General features: G+C 27.9%; 3 protein-coding genes across 3 annotated transcripts; 2 read left to right on the plus strand and 1 right to left on the minus strand.

The window, feature by feature from the left end:
• Nucleotides 1-10116: 10116 nt before the first annotated feature.
• Nucleotides 10117-12744, minus strand: PIG-Z (phosphatidylinositol glycan anchor biosynthesis class Z). The gene is made up of 2 exons (XM_065513207.1): nucleotides 12490-12744; nucleotides 10117-12430 (listed from the first exon to the last, which is right to left on the minus strand). Exons 1-2 carry the CDS (start codon nucleotides 12659-12661, stop codon nucleotides 10509-10511), a joined length of 2094 nt encoding a protein of 697 aa, XP_065369279.1. The 5' UTR covers nucleotides 12662-12744; the 3' UTR covers nucleotides 10117-10508.
• A 1562-nt stretch (nucleotides 12745-14306) lies between these two features.
• LOC135961274 (uncharacterized) lies at nucleotides 14307-16713 on the plus strand. The gene is made up of 2 exons (XM_065512769.1): nucleotides 14307-14989; nucleotides 15885-16713. Exons 1-2 carry the CDS (start codon nucleotides 14307-14309, stop codon nucleotides 16711-16713), a joined length of 1512 nt encoding a protein of 503 aa, XP_065368841.1.
• Nucleotides 16714-17374: 661 nt separating this feature from the next.
• LOC135959981 (uncharacterized) lies at nucleotides 17375-21062 on the plus strand. Its single transcript, XM_065511147.1, has 4 exons — nucleotides 17375-18205; nucleotides 18826-18937; nucleotides 20446-20739; nucleotides 20827-21062. The coding sequence occupies exons 1-4, from the start codon at nucleotides 17375-17377 to the stop codon at nucleotides 21060-21062; spliced, it is 1473 nt and encodes a 490-aa protein (XP_065367219.1).
• The last annotated feature ends 1884 nt before the right edge of the window (nucleotides 21063-22946 follow it).

Genomic DNA, 22946 nt, shown 5'->3' on the forward strand with positions numbered 1-22946 from the left:
TTCTGTTCTAGTTCTGTTCTAGTTCTGTTCTAGTTCTGTTCTAGTTCTGTTCTAGTTCTGTTCTAGTTCTGTTCTAGTTCTGTTCTAGTTCTGTTCTAGTTCTGTTCTAGTTCTGTTCTAGTTCTGTTCTAGTTCTGTTCTAGTTCTGTTCTAGTTCTGTTCTAGTTCTGTTCTAGTTCTGTTCTAGTTCTGTTCTAGTTCTGTTCTAGTTCTGTTCTAGTTCTGTTCTAGTTCTGTTCTAGTTCTGTTCTAGTTCTGTTCTAGTTCTGTTCTAGTTCTGTTCTAGTTCTGTTCTAGTTCTGTTCTAGTTCTGTTCTAGTTCTGTTCTAGTTCTGTTCTAGTTCTGTTCTAGTTCTGTTCTAGTTCTGTTCTAGTTCTGTTCTAGTTCTGTTCTAGTTCTGTTCTAGTTCTGTTCTAGTTCTGTTCTAGTTCTGTTCTAGTTCTGTTCTAGTTCTGTTCTAGTTCTGTTCTAGTTCTGTTCTAGTTCTGTTCTAGTTCTGTTCTAGTTCTGTTCTAGTTCTGTTCTAGTTCTGTTCTAGTTCTGTTCTAGTTCTGTTCTAGTTCTGTTCTAGTTCTGTTCTAGTTCTGTTCTAGTTCTGTTCTAGTTCTGTTCTAGTTCTGTTCTAGTTCTGTTCTAGTTCTGTTCTAGTTCTGTTCTAGTTCTGTTCTAGTTCTGTTCTAGTTCTGTTCTAGTTCTGTTCTAGTTCTGTTCTGTTCTGTTCTAGTTCTGTTCTAGTTCTGTTCTAGTTCTGTTCTAGTTCTGTTCTAGTTCTGTTCTAGTTCTGTTCTAGTTCTGTTCTAGTTCTGTTCTAGTTCTGTTCTAGTTCTGTTCTAGTTCTGTTCTAGTTCTGTTCTAGTTCTGTTCTAGTTCTGTTCTACTTCTGTTCTAGTTCTGTTCTAGTTCTGTTCTAGTTCTGTTCTAGTTCTGTTCTAGTTCTGTTCTAGTTCTGTTCTAGTTCTGTTCTAGTTCTGTTCTAGTTCTGTTCTAGTTCTGTTCTAGTTCTGTTCTAGTTCTGTTCTAGTTCTGTTCTAGTTCTGTTCTAGCTCTAGCCCAATTCAATTTGAAATAAAATCTTATCATATTAAAAAGACCAATTTAATTCCTCTGTTTCTAGAAAATTTCCCAATTTTATATCTCCTTCTTAATATAAACTGAAGCCAAAAATACATTCGAATTTCAAAACTTCTAGAAAATTCTTTGCTTTAAAATATCTTTTGCAAAAAAGCTAATTTTGAATAAACCAAAACTAAGCAAAGCCCCTTTAATACATAAGCTTTAAACTAATAACTATTTCCTTCTAAAATATTTATACTGTAGGTATAATTAAATCCTTTAAAAAGTATGTTAAACTTTAAAAAAAATTTCAAAACTTCTCTTAAACTTCTTTTCCCTAAAACCATAGTTTTCTCAACTAAGTATAAGAAAAAATATATTGGAAAAAAGATCCTTAAAAGGGAATTTGAAAAATAGTAATAAAACTATCAAAAATAAATAAAAAAAAACTTAAAACTCGCTTATGAATAATGTCTGCCCCTGCATTATGAAAAGCGAGTATTAAATAAGAAAAAAACGAACAAGTTTTAAAATAAAAATGTTTTTTTTTTAATCAAAAAGTAAATTATTAAGAATTTAACTTAAATTTTTTTAAAAAGTAATTATTTTGGTGTTTTTAAGCAATAACTAAATTAATTAATAGGAGTCTACAAGTACCACATGTCAAATAAACAGAAAAACAAAACTAAATTAAATAAATAATTTAAGTTAAAAGAAATTAAAAATTTATAAAACAAGTCTTCAAAATATTATAGAAAAATAAATATGGCATAACTTTAGGAGGTTACACCAATAAATATTGCATACTTTAAGCCTTAAATAGAAAATTGAAACATAAATTTATATTAAATAAAATAAATCAACTATTTTATGAATGTTAGAAATCCATAAATAACTAAAAAAAAAGAGAAACACTTTAAGTACGATTAGGGAATTGAATTTAAATTCTGAAAAATCTATTAAAACTTTCTAAGACAACCAATTGTGAGTGGAAAGTCTAGTAAAAACCTCATACATTTTCTTCCTTAACTTAAGAATTTTCAATCATCCAAAACAATTCACTTTAAATTTTAATGTTTTCTTTTTTTAATTTCAACATAAAATGTTTAAAAAATTTCCCTTTAAAACATAATTTCTCTAAATTCTCGCATAATATTGATAACAAAAAAATTATAGCATACTTTTGGGAAACATTAACAAAAACAATTTTGCATAATTTTAAGCTGCTAGACATTAAATTTCAAAACATTTACTCCTTAAAAAGGGATAAAATAAATATTTTTCAATCTAAAAAATACAAGTATTTCCTGGAAATATTCATAAATGACGATGAAAAAACATTTTTTTCCAAATTACTTGAATTACCATTTTCCTTTATTTCAAGTGTAAATAAAAATTAACATATGTACATTTCAGCATTCTTTAGGTTGGCATAACACAAAATATGATTTGTTTAAAAATTAATTAAACCTCACACTCTTTGTTAAAGATCCTAAACCTTTTTTTACAGAAAACAATTCAAAACAAAATGTTTAAAAAAATATGAAGCATACTTTTAGGCAGCATAATAAAAAAATGTTTACAAATTAACGGTAATATAGAGGCAACAAAAGGAATTAATTTAAAATATTGTAGTTTGAATAAAACATTTTAAAATCATTCCTTTAAAAACAATAAAAGTAAATATTTTTTCCAGCAAACCTTAAATGCCTAAAAGGTATGTACAAATACCACCAATTCATTAAGAATCACTTTTTGGATCATCTCTAAGATGTATGTAGAATACCATTGTGGCAAGTCAAGATAAAACTTAAATAATCGCGATTTTGAAGATGCGATTTAACACGTTTGCAATTCTACTTAAAAACCTTACAAACATTTAACAACTAATTACCACCTTTTTCATTTGCGTGACTAAATCTAGAACGTTCCCATGACTCAGCGACAGCTATATAAACCGGAAGTTTTTTCCCCAGCAGGGATAAAATTTCGACGACAGCAAACCTGTTACAACAACAACTAAATTTTCATCAAATCTATAGATTGACTTTTAAAAAGGTTTTTCTTTATTAAAAAGGTACTTTTATTAAAAAGGTACTTTTTATTTAAAAGGTACTTTTTATTTAAAAGGTACTTTTTATTTAAAAGGTACTTTTATTTAAAAGGTACTTTTATTTAAAAGGTACTTTTTATTTAAAAGGTACTTTTTATTTAAAAGGTACTTTTTATTTAAAAGGTACTTTTTATTTAAAAGGTACTTTTTATTTAAAAGGTACTTTTTATTTAAAAGGTACTTTTTATTTAAAAGGTACTTTTTATTTAAAAGGTACTTTTTATTTAAAAGGTACTTTTATTTAAAAGGTACTTTTATTTAAAAGGTACTTTTATTTAAAAGGTACTTTTATTTAAAAAGGTACTTTTATTTAAAAATGTACTTTTATTTAAAAGGTACTTTATTTAAAAAGGTACTTTTATTTAAAAAAGTACTTTTATTTAAAAGGTACTTTTATTTAAAAGGTACTTTTTATTTTAAAGGTACTTTTATTTAAAAGGTACTTTTATTTAAAAAGTACTTTTATTTAAAAGGTACTTTTATTTAAAAGGTACTTTTATTTAAAAGGTACTTTTATTTAAAAGGTACTTTTATTTAAAAGGTACTTTTATTTAAAAGGTACTTTTATTTAAAAGGTACTTTTATTTAAAAGGTACTTTTATTTAAAAGGTACTTTTATGTAAAAGGTACTTTTATTTAAAAGGTACTTTTATTTAAAAGGTACTTTTATTTAAAAGGTACTTTTTATTTAAAAGGTACTTTTTATTTAAAAGGTACTTTTTATTTAAAAGGTACTTTTTATTTAAAAGGTACTTTTATTTAAAAGGTACTTTTATTTAAAAAGGTACTTTTATTTAAAAAGGTACTTTTATTTAAAAAGGTACTTTTATTTAAAAAGGTACTTTTATTTAAAAAGGTACTTTTATTTAAAAAGGTACTTTTATTGAAAAGGTACTTTTTATTTAAAAGGTACTTTTATTTAAAAGGTATCTTTTATTTAAAAAGGTACTTTTATTTAAAAAGGTACTTTTATTTAAAAAGGTACTTTTATTTAAAAAGGTACTTTTATTTAAAAAGGTACTTTTTTTTAAAAGGTACTTTTTATTTAAAAGGTATTTTTATTAAAAAAGTACTTTTGAGAACAAAGGTACTTTTTATTAAAAAAAGTACTTTTGGGAAAAAAGGATAGTTTTTGAAATTTATTTCCAATTTTTCGCTTATTTTTTACTTTAAATCTATTAATCCAAAAAAAGACCTTATCTAAACTACATTTAAGAACATTTTCAACAAAACATTAGTCATCATATATAAATATAATTTAGAACTTACTTTATAAATATTAAAATAAAAATAATTAAATACTAGTAGCAAAGCTATATTTATAACTAAACTAATGAAAAACCAAAAAAAAACTATTGTATTTAATATAAAATATTATTAATATTTAATAAAGAAACCAATAAAAACAAAAAGAACTCGGAGCATTAGTACCTACTATCTTAAGTTTAAGCCAAAAGAAATAAATATTTTCTTCTAATAAAAGGTAAAATACACTCGTAATATAAAAAATTATAGACTTTAATATTCAAAAAAAAACTTTATATACACTTAAATATTTAAATAAATTAATATAACTAACTAATATTAGAGACAAAGAAAAAGGGTACCAAATATTACAAAATATATAAAATATTACATAAACTTGTACTCTAATTAAAAATAAAACTTTTTTTGCTCTTTACTTATAATATTAAAAAAAATAAAGAAAACTTTAAATTATATTTAACATAAACAAAATCCCAACAAATGTTAACACTTTTTATTATAATTAATTAAATATTTATAAAAATAATAAATTAGAAATTTTTAAAAATATTTAAAATACACAAATAAAGAAGAACATATTTTTGAATCATGGTTAGTAACTTTAAATTTCCTAATTTCCTTCTTTTTTTAATAAAATTCCCGAAAAAAAATACATAATGAAACCTATTTTTATTAAACATTTAAAATAAACTCATCTTGTTTATTAAATTTAATAATATATAGCGATCAAACAAACCCATAATTTTCAATTTGAAATAGTAGTAAGTTTTGAAAATTATTACAAATCTTTTCATTTTTTGAAATTCAAATCAAAACAAGTAACAAGTAATACATTTAAATCAATAAATTATCTAAAAAATATTTAATAAAAGTCAGAAATCTAAATGTAATGCTCATTTCAAATACATAAATTAAAAAATAAAACTATCAAATGCCTAAATAAATTGTATAACTTATAATTGTATTTAACAAATAACAAAATAAGATGAAACAAAACATTTAAGAAAACAAATCAAATTATGAAAAAAGTAATAAGTAAACCTAAAATTATACTATACAAAATAAAAATAAAGAAATAAACAAAAAAATAAATTCTTTAAATCGTAAAATCAATAGAATGTTTTATTTTTCTGCTACATGTGGATGGTCAAGGCCGAATCAAGCCAATTTCGGATACTCTGTTCTGAAGTGAAGCGTATCACAGAGTGAACATTCTGCATCGATCGAAACAAATACTATATAGTCTGGACTATAAAGCGGGTGAGGTAAAGCTTCCCAAACACTTCATTCAAAATACTTTTCAACAGGTATTGTCATTCAGTTTGTAACATATCGTAGAACCAAAAGGTATATATATTCTGGGTCCTTATCAATTTTAATCTAGCTAGGTAGATCCGTCTGTCTGTCCATTTTTTGTTGCAACGATAAGTCAAAGAGTTTCACAAATTTATTTCATATAAATAGTAAAATTTTGCATTTGTCTGACCTTTGACCCGGTTTGGCTCAAATTTTAGACCTAGTGACACAATTTTCCACCTGGCACATTTTGAAAGCGACCTATATTCGGCTGAGCCGAATCTTAGTTACCCTTCACCAAATTATACTTTAAAATACAAATTTTAAATATTTGTAGGGAAACAAAATTTTAAATAAAAGTACCTTTTAAATAAAAGTACCTTTTAAATAAAAAGTACCTTTTAAATAAAAAGTACCTTTTAAATAAAAAGTACCTTTTAAATAAAAGTACCTTTTAAATAAAAGTACCTTTTAAATAAAAGTACCTTTTAAATAAAAGTACCTTTTAAATAAAAGTACCTTTTAAATAAAAGTACCTTTTAAATAAAAGTACCTTTTAAATAAAAGTACCTTTTAAATAAAAGTACCTTTTAAATAAAAGTACCTTTTAAATAAAAGTACCTTTTAAATAAAAGTACCTTTTAAATAAAAGTACCTTTTAAATAAAAGTACCTTTTAAATAAAAGTACCTTTTAAATAAAAGTACCTTTTAAATAAAAGTACCTTTTAAATAAAAGTACCTTTTAAATAAAAATACCTTTTAAATAAACGTACCTTTTAAATAAAAGTACCTTTTAAATAAAAATATACTTTAAAATACAAATTTTAAATATTTTTAGGTAAACAAAATTTAAAATTTTTTTTTTTCAAAATTGTTTTTGAACATTTAAAAAAAAAATAATTTTTTTTTCAACATTGTTTTTTTTTAATTTTTTCCCAATTTTTTTTTTAATTTTATTCCAAATTTTTTTTGGAATTTTTTTTTTTAAAAAAAATTAAATTAATTGTTGAAAAAAAATATGAAAAATTTGTTAGTTAAAAAAAATTCGGGTTAAAAATTTTTTTTCCGATTTTGACCTATTGTAGGTCAAACTTACTGTAGCCTTATATACATCGTAGCAATGGACTTTGAAATATCTATCATTAGATATCCATATTGTCTATATTAATGATTTAGTAATCCAGATATAGATCAAAAATAGGCCAAAAATCGAGGTTGTCCCGGGATTTGTCGATTTTAAATAGCAACCGAGCCGGAAGAATGCTCGATATATTCATGTATCAATCATGTTTGTAAGTTATTTGTTGGCTACGGAAAGTTTATTTCAACATACAGACGGACATGGCTATGTCGACTTCGCTATCTATAACGATCCAGAATATATATACTTTGTGGGGTCGCAAATGAAAAATGTTGAAATTACAAACGAAATAAATTGATAATTTTATCAAACAATTTACTATTTGGAAGGAAAAGACTAATATTCCAATTAGAAAAGCACTAGTGTGTACTAACAATGTTAAAGTAGTGAGTCTAAATTATTTAATACACAAACCTGATGCGATTCTAGCAAATATTGCAATTTTTTTTAAAAAAAGCAATTAAAACTATTTTCATATTTCCAACAATTACTAAACTTCGTAAAGTTACTTAATTCAAAAACAATTATAAATATTAATATGTAGTACTACCTACTTTAACAAGTAAGAGAGCTATATATTCGGCTGTGCCGAATCTTATATACCCTTCACAAAATTATACTTCAAAATACAAAAGGTAATCAAAAATTTTTTTTCCAATGTTTTTTTTTAAATTTAAAATTTTTTTTTTGGTTTTTTAATTTTAATTTTATTAGGTGAAAAAAAAATTCGAGTTAAAAAATATTTTTTCCGATTTTGACCCATTGTAGGTCCAACTTTCTCTTTGAAATATTTATCATTAGATATCCATATTGTCTATATTAATGACTTAGTAGTCCAGATATAGGTTATAAAGGCAGCTAGATCAACCAGCTTGGGTCCATAAATTGGTCCCTTTGTGTTATTAATCCAGATATACATAGGTCAAAAATCTAGGTTGTCCTGGTTTTTTCCTCATATGTATCTCAGCCATTTGTGGACCGATTTGCTGATTTTAAATAGAAAACTTCTCAAAAGCATGTCTGACTGAATTATTGAAGATTTGGATCCCGAAGATATCTGGGGTCTTCAGAAAATTGATTTCAACAAGCTGACGGACATGGCTTAATCGACTCCGCTATCTATAAGGATCCAGAATATATATACTTTATAGGGTCGGAAAATTATATTGTGGAAATTACAAACGAAATGACAAACTTATATATACCCTTCTCACGAAGATGAAGGGTATACAAATTTAAGTTATTCCTGAACAAAGTTCTAATTAGAAATTCCATAGTATAGTATTGTGCAACTACATATTTCCTAATACACTTTATTAAATTATTCAATTCACAAACCTTCAACACATTTCAGCAATTCTAGTAGTTCTGGTAGCAATTATTGCAGATTTCCTTTTATTCCGTCAATAAAAACAATAACAACAAAAACCCGTAGACAAATTTGCAAAATTTTAATTTCCGATTTGTGACTTAGCATTCATAGGTGCTTTCAATTAAACACTTTTAGTTTATCACCAACACATTAGTTAAGACTTTTCACTAAGTTTTAATTAATTTTTAACACTTTTTATACTATTTTTCCCGATTGAAATAATCCGACAACATTTTAGCGGCCGATCACTTAAACGTTTGATAATAAGACTAAAAAGTGGAGATGAAGTGCAAGAAAGAGGATTACCAATGTTTAGTAATATTTAATAGAGCTGGGAAAAATAAAATATGGGAACTGATTTGAAAATTTTTGATTAATAGTTTATATTTAAAATTATATTCTAAAATTTCTCTCATGTTTTTGATTTGTAGAGTTACAATAATTCATCGCCTTACATATATCCTGCTGTGGTTTGTCGACTACAGTTTCAATTGTAATCAGGCTGTTTTCATGTAAGGACTTGCACAAAATTTCCCCAGCAATATAAAATAGTATGTACTGAATATTGGTAACCCTATTTCTTCAACTTGTTCACAGCGAATTTATTACAATGTGGTGGGAGCAAGTGGCGAATTCAGGTAAATTGGCGCGAAGTCATTAATTTGACATTCCAAACAATACTCTCGCTAATGACAATGTCAAACTCCATATAAAAAAATTAATGAATGAATTCGCACCAATTGTCCTAAATTCGCGCTAATTTCCCTGAATTCACCATTTGCTCAAACTTGTATGAATTCACTTCGAATTTCTTCTAATCAGTTCAGGTATGGAATGCCAAAAAAAAACTGTAAAGCGGGGAACCCGACGGGAGATATAAAGTTATTTCGAAAATGGAGGAGGTTGCGCTATATTCGCGATAAATTAACTAAAAAAACCGAAATTTCGCAATAAAATTACCTTTCTTTCATTTTTATACCCTTTACCTTCGTGAGAAGGGTATATATAAGTTTGTAATTTCTACATTTTTCATTTCCGACCCTATAAAGTATATATATACAGGATCCTTATAGATAGCGGAGTCCATTAAGTCAAGTCCGACTGTCTGTTTTGCTGCCTGTCTGTCTGTTGTCTGTCTGTCGGTCCGTCTGTCTTCTTCGGGATCCAAATCTTCAATAATTCTGTCAGACATGCTTTCGAGAAGTTTGATATTTTTCAATCAGAAAAATATTTTTTAACCCGATTTTTTTTTCACCAAAAGTTTTTTTTTCACTAAATATTAAAAAAAATAAAAAATTTAAAAAAACAATTCGAAATTTTTTTTCCAAATAAAATTTAAATTTTTTATTTTGAAGTATAATTTGATGAAGGGTATATAAGATTCGGCACAGCCGAATATACCTCTCTTACTTGTTCTATATTCTCTTGTTACGAAATTTTTGTAAATAAATGGTTCCATAGATAAGACTCCATTAATTTATGGGTTCATGATGGCTGGATATATTCAACAGATTCTAACTCAGGTGACTTCGATTTACTAATATCCTGTGTGGGCAGTCTGCGGTACGATTCAGACTGAAGAATATCAAACGCTGTATTCACTAAATGAAGATTTACATGGATATTATGACTCGTATACAGTTGATGGTTTCCTCATAGATTTTTTGACATCACGTCAACAAACATTATGACATTGATTTTTACTTCTTTTTACCTTCTTTTTACACACATTTCATTAAGATATTTAAAAACACATATAATCCAAAATTACTGCTTCATTATTTATTAAGAACAATAAGAGATTGCTGGTTTATTTGTAAACCTGAAAGCTTTAATAAAATTTGAAGAAATATAAATAAATCACAAGTAAATATAACATTATAAAAAGCATATAATTATTTCATAAGAAAAAAATACAAATATAAAAACAAAAATATAAAAAAGATTTAAAAAAAAAGTGCCATATGATATGATTACTGGAATGTCTTGAATCAAAAATGTTTCAAATCGAAATTAAAGGCCATAGAAAGACCATGCTTAAAGGTCTCACTTTCAAAATCGAATATATTGTTATTTTTAGCAGCCATAAGTAAGAAAAGAATAATTTTTATTAAGTATCGCTTGCTCTCTCCTTCATTTCTATGTATATTATTATCTGTCAAAGGCTTTTTTCTAAAGATCATAAATTAAACTAATATTTTAACTAAAACTAAACTTAATCTTTGGTTTAAAATTCACATCTACAGTTATTCACATACCCTAAACTCAATTATAACATTTGCCATTTGTCACAGAATTCCGTATCTTGGGCCGATTACGTTTCAATTCAAACTCATATAAAGCCAAACCGAATTGATGGACAAACGAAGAAAACTGTTTACTAATATAGGAGAATGTTAGCTCAGGCTCTTGTTCCAAACTACAATAACCCTTAAGATTATCTTCAGACCAATGGGGTGGATCAATAATACCCGGATGACGACCTAGGATTTCAGGAAAAGCCTCGGTAGATAGATGAGGATAAAAAACACGTTTGAGATCATAAAACAGATAGGAGGAATTGCTTTGTTGCAGCACATAATTGAGATCATCGCTTAGCGAGGAAGGCAGCGCCAAGAAAACACGATATCTCAAACGTTTTGTTGCCTTTTTCAATTCATTGTTTGCTATAATAAGTTTAAGTTTTGAAATAACAGTTTTCAAATCCATATTACCGTATTCATAAAGATAGAAATCTTTTTGTTTCTTATAGCGCTGTTTGGTTTGACGATTAAAATGTACCAGCTGGGAACTGGGTACGTTTATAAAGGACAGTGGCACCATATACGTATGAGAGGTAATTAAATGAAAATGTTGATCGGATGATTTCATTTTAACCGCCTGTTCGAAATATTGGGTCATAGGAAATATCCCAGCCTGATGCACAAAGCCAAAGAATACTGTCATAGCTATATTACCAACATACCATAGTTTTAAGACATGCATTGAGGAGACCTTAGAACACAAAAACTTATCGTATAAAAACCTTAGCCCAGGATGTTCTATGCGAAAGGGATAATGAGCCGCAAAACCGGTTAAAAGTTTGGGCCCATGTAACAATATAATGGGAAATGTAAAGGGTATTAGAAATCTAGGCTCCTGGTGATTAATTAGGGAAAGAAAGAACAAGGGAATAAATATGGCGCCCGACATAAGACCCACTATACTTTGGGCTCTGGGTAGACCCTGATATTCAGCACGAAAGAAACGTATCATCATATGGGCAAATGAAACCAAGGCAATAATGCCCAATATGCCATAAAGTAAAGGTATATTGACAAACAAATGTATATATTTGGGATGTAAACCATGCTCGGCTGTCTTCTTCGAATCTAAATTGTACTTGATAAAATTCCAAGGGGTAAACACAAAATTATCTATGCCTATATGCATTGATTGTATTTCTCCGGCCGTTAAATGTTGATAGTACAAAGAGTCGCATAAAATAAACAGGACTGTACATGGTATGGCACTTAAACAAAACAAAATCATGCGTAAATGAAAATCGGTAAACGTAACCGTCTTAGTGCCCATGCCTCTCAATAACCAATAGAAAACCATGGGCGAGCCGAACAGCAAAAAAGTAGGACGATTAAACACTCCCGCCACGCATATAGAAGACATGGCAAACAGTCTATTAAAGTTATGGGCCGGCAAGGATGTCTTAAGTTTCCATATTTTAACACGTTCACCTATAGAGGCAGCCTTATCATATTTCTCCTCCAAAAACTCTTTTTTATATACCACCGTATTTGTGGTAATCATGCATTCGGCCACCAAATACAAAAGCAAAGAGCACAACGCCATTTCCAGCGTATTGGAAAAGGTGTGGGTACCGAATACCAACATAACCCAACTACTGCCCAAAGCCAATAGACGTATTTCATATCTTAAACTATACAAACAGCATACGCGATACAAAGACCAATCATTAACAAACGACAATATACAATAGATTAGTCTAGGAAATACTAAATAAGTATAACTAACCAATAAATCTATGCTCAGATGTTCTTTAAAGTACACAGCAATGAATTCCAAAAAACTCCAGGGCACTCGTAACAAAATAAAAGGCAGGGTTATGCTGCGCACAGGCAATGTGTTGTTAAATTCCCAGGTTCTAACATGTTCCAAACGAAAATGATCTCCTTTAAAAGAAAATAAGAATTACTTTATAACAATCATTAATATGTTTAGAACAACTCACCATTCATCACCTCTACAGTTTGGAAAAATTCATCGGGGTGCACATAGCCCAACTGGGGTATAAATACTAACACTATCCTCAGCACGGCAAAAAATAAGTAAGTACACAAGTTTTCATCACTATTGGTGCGTTTCTTAGACCACAATTGATTTAAATTTGTGGCTAATTTCATGGTTTTATTAAATTTTTAGATGTTTTTGTTTAATAAAACTCTGGAGAAAAAAATCAAAACATTTCTTATCTGTTGTTTAGGGGGTGACGTGATGACTTTAAAAAAATTCACAATAGTTTGTTATTGTTGACTTTTTTATTATTCACAATAGTTTGTTATTGTTTTGCTTGTGGGTAGAGGAGAGTTGCCACTGTAATTTAATCAACAGCTGTTTTTTTAGAACACTGCACTATAGGAAACTTCACTATTTTGGCGACTGGATCAATTTAAATGATTTTTTGGATTTTTTCCATTTAATATCTTTCGAAAATAACAGAAGACAAATAAATTGTTTTTGTTCTTTAAGTATATTCAGATGTATGGCAAAATGTTAATTGCAACCGCCTAGGTTTTTTAGTTTAAATGGAAAAAATTTAAATAAATAGCATGCAATCGCTTTTTGCTAACTTATTTAGAAAACGTTTATTTTAAAACAGATAAAGTAACGGTAACGAACTGTTATTGACAAATATTTACATATTTGTTTAATTAGTTATGTTTTTGTTATATTATAGCAGAAAAACATGCATTTTTCAAAAACTTAAATTTTGAATTTGGTTAAAAAAAAGTGGTAAAACAAAATATTCATTCTAAATGAGCTTTATTTTCAATATTTTATATTATGTGGTTGGTAATATACAGAAAAGTTAATTAAAAATCAAGAGATTTATTTTACATTTAAATAATTCACAATAGTTTATTATTGTCACACGAATTAACTTAAAGGTTGTATTTTAAAACTGTGGTGGAAATTATTCATCCTAAAGGTATGCTGTGGTTATTTCAAACCTTTTTTTTTACTTGACGTAGTAAACTTGGCGTGTGTAAACCAGCACTTAATGAAAATAACTGTGGGAAACGAAAAACAACACTTAAGGATGAGTTTTGTATAACTCATCTGGTATATCCCTATACATTAGAATTTTTCAAATCGAGAAAAAAATTCAAAACTTAAAATCAATAACACCACTTTTATTTCCACATTTTTCATAATTTCCCCAATGTGCGTCGTCGGATCGTTAAAATGGGGTTAGAAAAGGTTATATATCTGTATATTACCTTAATTATGAGGACAAATAGGTTATTTATATCTATGGCAAACAAAAGAGAACGTGTTTATATCATGCTCTTTATACATCTACTTTCTCTTACTGTTTGATACTAACTTGCTCTCTCTTACACTTTTTCCAAAAAAAAAACAACAAAAACGCCACTATTTAGCCATAAACATCATCGTAATATTGTCATAAATTACCATATAATGAGTACATTTCTTTTGCTTGTGTATTCAAACAAAACAATTACTACCTTTTCGTTTTTTTTTTTGCAAAACAAAACATGTTCCTCCTTATCTTTTATCCCTAGACAATTTACATTCGCACGCATACTATAGCTGAAAACGCAATAATATAATCATAATAAAACACAGAAATAAACAACAAGTGTAACGGTTTTTTTTTGTATGTCAAACAAAAAACTGACAAATATGAATGAAACCCCAAAAAAGAACAGACAGTTGATTGACAGACTTGTGTAAGAGAAGTTTGTAGCGGCAAAGGAAACGGAAAATATTAGAATTTATAGCGAAACAAAGAAGCCTAAAAGCATGCAATGTATAGAAAGTACAAAATCATACTCCAGCAATACATCATCATCTGCACTATTAGCCACCTTATTAGGAGGCACTAGCAGCAACAACTCAAACTCATCTAGTAGTACTACAGTGGATTCCCACAACTCACACTCCTTTAGTGAGGAATCCCAAGAAATAACGGAGTGTGTTTGGAGACGCAGTGAATTGACAGCCTTGGAATTTGTTATTTATGCTTTTGTGGTGCCTTCGCTGGCATTTTTTGGTTTATGTGCCAACTTCATAAATGCCATTGTCTTTATGCGACCCAAAATGACACCATCAGCCTTTAGCTATTTGGCTGCTTTGTCATGGCTGGACTGTGTATCGTGTATGCTAATAACATTGACGGCCTTTTCGCGCAGTTTCCTTTATTCGAGCACATTTTGGATGGCCTATGATTTTCAGTGGCAAACACCCTTGTTTGGTATTACCACGGGAGCCGCAAATCTCGTATTGGCCTGTGTCAGTTTGGATCGTTTTATTTATTTGCGCTGGGGCATACCGAATGGCACACCTAAGTTTTGCAGACGCTTTGTGGCTAGAAGAATGATATTGGCTGTGATTTTATTGGCCATTGTGGTAAATGTGCCGTATTTCTGTGTGTTTGTTGTCAATGATGATGGCACATTTGAGACAACGGAATTTTATTTTTCCAAGTGAGTATTTTGTTTTGTTGTTTTTTGTGACCACCAAAAAAAAAAAGAAAAAGGATACAAGTTTGTTGTTTTGATAATGGATTTGTTTTGTCGCTTCAAAAATTTACTACCGTTATAAATTACTGTAATTTTTTTAATGTCAGATAAGATAGCAACAACACAAAGTTGCCATATGTATAAAAGTTTGAAAGACTGAAAATAGGAATGAAAGAAATCGCCAATAAATCATGAATTAAAATTTTAAGTATGTAGTATTAAGTTAAAAAAACGAATTTTGCTCAGATCGTGCTGTCGCAAATGAACGATTTCTAAATAAATAGGATAAATACAGTGCGAACTCGTTTTGCACAAGCACCCGTTAAAGCAAAATGCTACTTTTTCGTTAAAAAATATTTTTTTTGGAATTCCTTTTGTAGTTATTAATAAAACTTAATATTTCAGTTAAATTTAAATTTTGACTTTGTTTAATTATAGATTTCCTATTGGTTGCACAAATCGTGCTCTTACTATATCTTTAATCTTTATAGCAAATCCCCTTTAACTGGCAACTTATACATTTATGCCAATTCACTGTACATAGAAATATTTATAGATAAAATTTGAGAGACGGTCAAAATCTATCATTATCTCTAACTACAAGAAACGTTAGGTAAAATGCCGCCTAAAAATATACAACAAGCAGCACACTTAGCAGATTAAAATGGCAGCATTTCTAATCAGTGACGTTTCCCAGAATATATGTCATATTAAATAATGATTCAAACAATTCAATTGATGAATTGATAGTAATTTTTTAAGTAGTTTGGTGGGAGAAAATAATTAAATAAATTGACATGTAATTTAAATTGTAATAAAAACAATAAAAATTAATTTTTTAAGTATTTTTTCATTCCAGATATTATATGATCCACAATTGGTTCACATTTATTTTGCTTACCTTATTGCCGGCTATATTTTTAATGGTGGGTAATGCGGCCATTTTAATAGCATTTTGCAAATGGACTAAACAAAGTAAAAAGTGCCAAAGTAAATATCCCTCTAACTCAAACAGCAAAAATGCCCAAAATCGTTATAAGGTAAATAAAACCAAATATATTTTTATAAAACAATTAATAATTTGTAAATTTGTTTACTTTCAGCATCAAATGAAACTAACCGTTACCATTATCATTGTTATAACCCTATACCTAGTGGGTGAGTTACCAGCCCATTTAACCTCGCGTAAAAGCGCCGTTAATTTACTGTACGGCGGCGATGTTTCCAAAGTGGATTTCAAAACCATGCATCGTTTAGAAGTCATATGCATAACATTAAATGCCATACAACTTAGCATGAACATAATAGTTTATGCTGTGATAAATCCATCCTTTGTGCCAGAATTTTTCAACTGTCTGAAAGGCGCCTCCGATGTATGCTTTCGTTTTATGGGCTTTATGCTAGTAGCCAATTGTTGGCATAAATGTTGCAATACCAAAGCCAAGAAAAAGAAACATAAAAACTCAGAATGTGCTAATAATAATTCAGAAAATAATGAAGGTAATAATGACCATGGTGGGCACAGCATAAGTGATGCTCGTTGGCCTGACAATGGACAGGATGAAAGTACGCTGGATGTGACCAGTAATGGAAAGACTGTGAAACAGGAGTTGGAAATTTCAGTTATATGTATATCCCATCTAAAGCAATCGTTTGATAATCCCTCATTTAATTTAGAAATAGAATAAAGGAACCATTTTAGGGGAATGAATATAAAAAAGTTGATTTTTATTTGAAAATCAGGAAAAGTGAAAAATAAGATCAGATATATAACAAAGGATTGGAAATTGTGTCTTCTTTTCAAAAATGTATAAAATGTTTGTCCTTGGTCTTAAAGTTTTAAAATAATGAATTTACAGATATTTATATTTAGTTTAACAAATTACCTTAGTCTCAGTGTAGCCAAGTACACAGAGCTGTATTTTTTAGGATTAATTGTGAATTATTTATTGTATTAAACGTCAAAATAAGTGATATCAATGCAGTAGATAAAACGTAACGGTATAATTCGGTCGCTTAAGAAAAGAAAGATAAAAACATAAATTAAAAACAAAATGAAATATATAATAATATTAAATTAAAAAAGATTATACTTAAAAACTAATTTATATTAAAAAAAACAAATTAGAAAAACACTTAAACCAGAAAAAAAGAACTTTCCATATATCTAAATATATACTTAAAGAAAAATATATAAAACAATATTGATTTTTCCAAATTGCATTTATTCCCTGTGGAGGATTTATTTTCTAACAGCTGCAAAATAATACATACACACAAACAAACAAATGACAGTTTGAATACATAAATAACGGTAAAAAGACAAACAGAAAAAAAATCAATTACAAAATGGAGAAAACCGACCAAGAAGATGAGCCACAAGAAATTTTTCAGGAGTGCAATAACACGGATACAATTTTAAAAGAAGAATGTAAAGAATCCTTTGGTGACCTAAATTTGCCACAGCAAAAAGAGGAACTTGTACATTTTGCCAATTACAAACAAAATAATAGTAATAACAATCATCATGTTGTGCCCATTGGCGTAATCATTGTCTTTATAACCATTTACTTGGGCATGACCAGTGTGCAAAAATGTCTAGTGAGTTGTGTGGAAAATAATCAAATTAACGAACAAGTACAACAACAGCATAAGGAAGACATTTTGAATTATCTACAAAAATCGGAAAATCTAGAAAATTCTCAAATTCTTGAAAGACTTTTGGAATATAAAGATATCTGCAAAGATTTGGAAGTTTTTACTAAAGATATTGAGCCCAAGAGTGAGGATAATGAGGAAGACGAAGAAGAAGATAATACAGGTGAAATTTTGAAGGGTATTGAGGTCAGTGCTGCTAGTGGTGAGGAGGAGGGGGAGGAGGGTAGTAGTATTGAGCTTGTCGAAAGCAGCAGTAGCGGTGCCAGTGGTAATGGTGACTGTGCCAAAGCCTCCCGCACTAAACATAAGAAATCAAAATATTCTATTAAGACTACAAATTCGAAAAATGGTTTCAACAAATATAACAAATCGACCAAAGCCAAATCTCAAAAAAATCAAAAAAAGGAATTGAATATCAGCAAAAAGAACTCCACCGCAGAACCAATTATTTATCTATTTGCTTTAGTATTTATCTATTTACTTCTAAAGGCTGCCTCGGATATTAATCAGCATTATAAATCGGTAAGTTAATGGAATAAAAATCAAAAATAAATATGAAACATTTGGACAAATGTCTCTAGAGACTTTTGGGATTAAAGCATTTCCAATTGTATTTCAGAAGTTTTTTCATCAAAAAATTAGTTTTCAAAATTTTTTTTCATTCCAAAAATTTTGTAAAAAAAAATTTTAGTTTAAAAAATATTTTTTTCCGATTTTGAACGATTGTCGGTCAGAATTTCTATGGCGTTATATACATTGTTGAAAAGGTCTTTGAAATGTCTATCATTAGATAGTTAAATATCTATGTTAATAAAGATATAGATCAGAAATCGAGGTAGTCGAGGTTTTTTACTTACATCTCAGAAAAATGTGGACTATATCGGATATATGTATTTATATATCAATCATTTTTAACAAATAATTTCTATTTAAGAAACTGCTGTCGATTTTAGATTTTCCATTAAAGGATCTATAGTAGATTTTTGTTGAAAAATTGAAGTGATCACAGATTATGGTCCTTTTCTTACTACACTATTTCTCGATATACAAAATTTCTTATTTGTATTACAGAAAGAATCCTTTCAAAACGTATACATAGGTATGTAACTATTTTTCTTTCTCAATCTTTTACCCACATCTAGCAAAATAAAAACGACAAACGTTTAAGACGTTGCTCCTTACAATCGTATGCCCAAACCCATCGACCGGATCGTCGAGCATCAAAAGGTATTTCAGCTAAAAGTTTGCCGAAATTCTAAAACTCTCAATGTCAACTAAAATAGCATTTAATGTAATACAAACTAAAAAAAATATTTGCAATTAAAATCAAAAGAAAAAAAATATACTTAAATTAAAATCAAATTTTAAACTAGTGCAAATATTATAATTTTAACAAAAACTTTAAATGAAAACCAAAAAAGCAAAATTAACTAATAGCTTTAAAAAACACTCGTATATTTTAACTAAATGGAATTTTTACCCCCATATACTTTATATAGAATATTATATCAATAGTAAATGTGTGCAATTTTAAAGTACTTGTAGTTTAAAAAAATAAAAATAATGAAAAAGTTTTAACTTTTCTTACTATCTTTGAATGTATGTACTATAAATGTGATTAATATTTAATGTAAAACGTTTTTGATATTTAAAACTTAATAAATTGATATTAAATCAAAGAAAAGGGTTTCCCCAAGTAGAATTAAATTCTGCTTATTAATAATTGAATGTGGAACTTTAGTACTTTTTTGATTTAATGTTAATACACATTTTTTAATTAATTACTAACTATTTATCTGTCTTTGCCTCTATTTTATAACACTTTTGTGAATTTTTTTTTTCTATAACACACACATTTTCTTAATAAACCAACTAACTGATCTCCCTGACTGTATTTTTGTATATAAATTATATCTACTTATATACTATTTTTATTATATACAAATATGATTTAATCTTTTTAGAAAATTATATAAAACTTTATATACAATGTATGAAATTAGAAATTTTGTTGCAACTATATAAATGTGTAATTTAAATGTATGAAACCAAGAAAAAAAAAACTGAATTTTAAATTTAAATAAAAAACCTATTATTAAAACTCTATTGTTGCCTTTAACTATATATTGTTTAATGTTGTTGCCATTTCTTTACTCTGCCACTTAAGAAACACTAGTAAAATTTTCATAATTTGTATTTAAATATTTCATTTCTTATATTTATTTGAGCTTACTAATTGCTTGACTACACAAAACTAGAACCAGAACCTGAACTAGAACCAGAACTATAACCTGAATTAGAACCTGAACTACAACCTGAACTACAACCTGAACTACAACCTGAACTACAACCTGAACTACAACCTGAACTACAATCTGAACTAGAACTGAATTAGAACCTCAAAGTTTCCACTATCACTTATTTTTTTTTATAATTATCGATTTCTTTCAGTCTTAAATTTTATTCCGTAATTCATAGTTTGTTTATACATTTAAAATGTTAATTTTTAATCATTTTTCTTTATATTTTCTACTTAATTTCACATTTTCAATATTTGCATTTCTAACACACATTTTCTTACTAAACACTTGTTTCACTAACACAAAACTTAAGTCACAAACAAATTATTTTTGGTGTTGTTTTGCTAATTTTCTAAAATTATCTTACAACTACAAAGAAATTACTACAAACATATAAATAACAAAATTAACATCCTTTAATCATTCCCAAAAAAAAAAAAAATTGAAATATACAAAAAAAAGTCACAACAGAATTGGCTTTAAAACAAAAACAACAGCTACAACAGCAACAACGTTTAAAAACACTATCCCGCTCCTCAAGCCAAGATCAACAAAATTATCCTTATAGTCAACATCATCAACCACAACAACATTTAATGGATAGCTCACCACCAAAAACTGAACAACAGCAACATGTTATTACAACCACTGGCTCATCTAGTCGCACTAATGTTTCCTATTCCAGCAATTGGCAATTATTAAGACAGCATACCACCACACAATCTCTTGATAATTCTGATATATTAAACTTTGCTCGTGGTAATGCAGGTATGAAATTACTTTAAAAATTTATCAAGTTTTTTTTTGGCGAATTTAAATTTCTTTAAATTTTAATTATTTAAGAAACACCTTCTTCTTCAATGATGGCCAGACGTTGTTCAGTACCCGCAGCGTTAAGCTATCAAAGGCAAAAAATATCAACAGTATCACCATTAAGTATTGTTAATGATCATGTTAATGTCAATGTTTCCCTAAGTAGACGCACCTCCATTACATCACCTATACCTTTAGCTATGGATCCTAATGATAGCTTGGGAACGGAAACTAAACGTAGAGTACGTATGATAAATAGGCATTAGGTATGTAAACGAAAACGTAGAGAATGAAAGCTAAATTAAATTAAAATTTTTAAATACTTATTTGTAGATTATAAGAGTTTGCTTAAAGAAGAAAACCATAGATATTTTTCAAGTTTAAACAAAAATAAATTAAGTTCGGAAACCTTAAAATGAACTAAATCAATTACGTACTACACCATTCCAGTACTAGTGGCAAACTGCAAGATATCAGTTGTCATCAGATTTTTATATAAGCCTAAAAGAACTGAACTAGAACTGAATTAGAACTGAACTAGAACTGAACTAGAACTGAACTAGAACTGAACTAGAACTAAACTAGAACTGAACTAGAACTGAACTAGAACTGAACTAGAACTGAACTAGAACTGAACTAGAACTGAACTAGAAACTAGAACTGAACTAGAACTGAACTAGAACTGAACTAGAACTGAACTAGAACTGAACTAGAACTGAACTAGAACTGAACTAGAACTGAACTAGAACTGAACTAGAACTGAACTAGAACTGAACTAGAACTGAACTAGAACTGAACTAGAACTGAACTAGAACTGAACTAAATAAATTTAAAGCAGCAGAATTCCTAAAATTCCTCTACATTACAAAACCCACTTTCTTATCAAATCCTACCTCTTGCTCTAAGCCAAATCTAACACATAGACTTACAGTCAGTGTAATTATATAACATTTGTAGTGCAATAAAACAAAATGTATTTTTTTTTTTAATTAATTATAAAACAATTTTACAAAAAAGTAGTAGTTTTTATTCATAAGATTTTTTTTCTTAAATAAATGTTTAGATATGTGTATGTGTTATTTAAATTAGTTCGTTTTATTATTAAATGTATGGTAGGATAAGTGGAGAATATGTACGTAAATGAATGTTGTTTTGTCTTTTTTTTTCTAAAGTAGCAGTACATAGTTTGTATAATTTAAAATATATATATATATTATTGATTTAAACAGTAATATGTATTATAAATATATATTAATATATACTCTTATATATGTATGTATTTATTAAAACGTTATTTACAAACTATATTATATAAATTAATTTATTTTATTTTATTAAAAGAAATACAGCTAAATTATTAAACAAAAAATTACAAAATTATTACTAAAAATTGATTTCCTCTCAGTTTTTTTTTATTAAAAAGTATAAATTTTAATTGTGTTTTTTTTAGAGTAAATGTAAAAAATTAAAATAGTTTCTCTTTTGTTTGAAATTAAATATACAGTTTTGAAATTTTGTGAAGAATTATAATATTTTGTAAGTTTACTTATGTGAATTAATTTTTAAGCATAAAAAATTAAAACTAACTAAACAATTGTAAGGCAAGATTATGTTTTCGTGTTTATTTAAATTAAATATATTTAATTTTCAGGCTTTTTTGTTTACAATAAAGTAGTAATAAATATATTTGAAATGAACCCAAAAAAAATGGGTTGATTTAATGGACACAGTATTAAAATTGGTTTTCTCTTTCATGGAAGACATGTCATTTTTGTACAAAGCAGTGTGTTGTAAAAATAGAGTTGGTAAGTAGCACTTTAGTGGAACTCGAAGCTAAACTTTAAGCAGAACTAGAAGCAAAACTATAAGCGGAACTAGAAGCTGAACTAGATGCTGAACTAGAAACTGAACTATAAGCGGAACTAGAAGCTGAACTAGATGCTAAACTAGATGCTAAACTAGAAGCTGAACTAGAACTGAACTAGAACTGAACTAGAACTGAACTAGAACTGAACTAGAACTGAACTAGAACTGAACTAGAACTGAACTAGAACTGAACTAGAACTGAACTAGAACTGAACTAGAACTGAACTAGAACTGAACTAGAACTGAACTAGAACTGAACTAGAACTGAACTAGAACTGAACTAG

This window comes from Calliphora vicina, chromosome 5 (assembly GCF_958450345.1).
Source record: "Calliphora vicina chromosome 5, idCalVici1.1, whole genome shotgun sequence".
In the NCBI taxonomy this organism is placed as follows: domain Eukaryota; kingdom Metazoa; phylum Arthropoda; class Insecta; order Diptera; family Calliphoridae; genus Calliphora; species Calliphora vicina.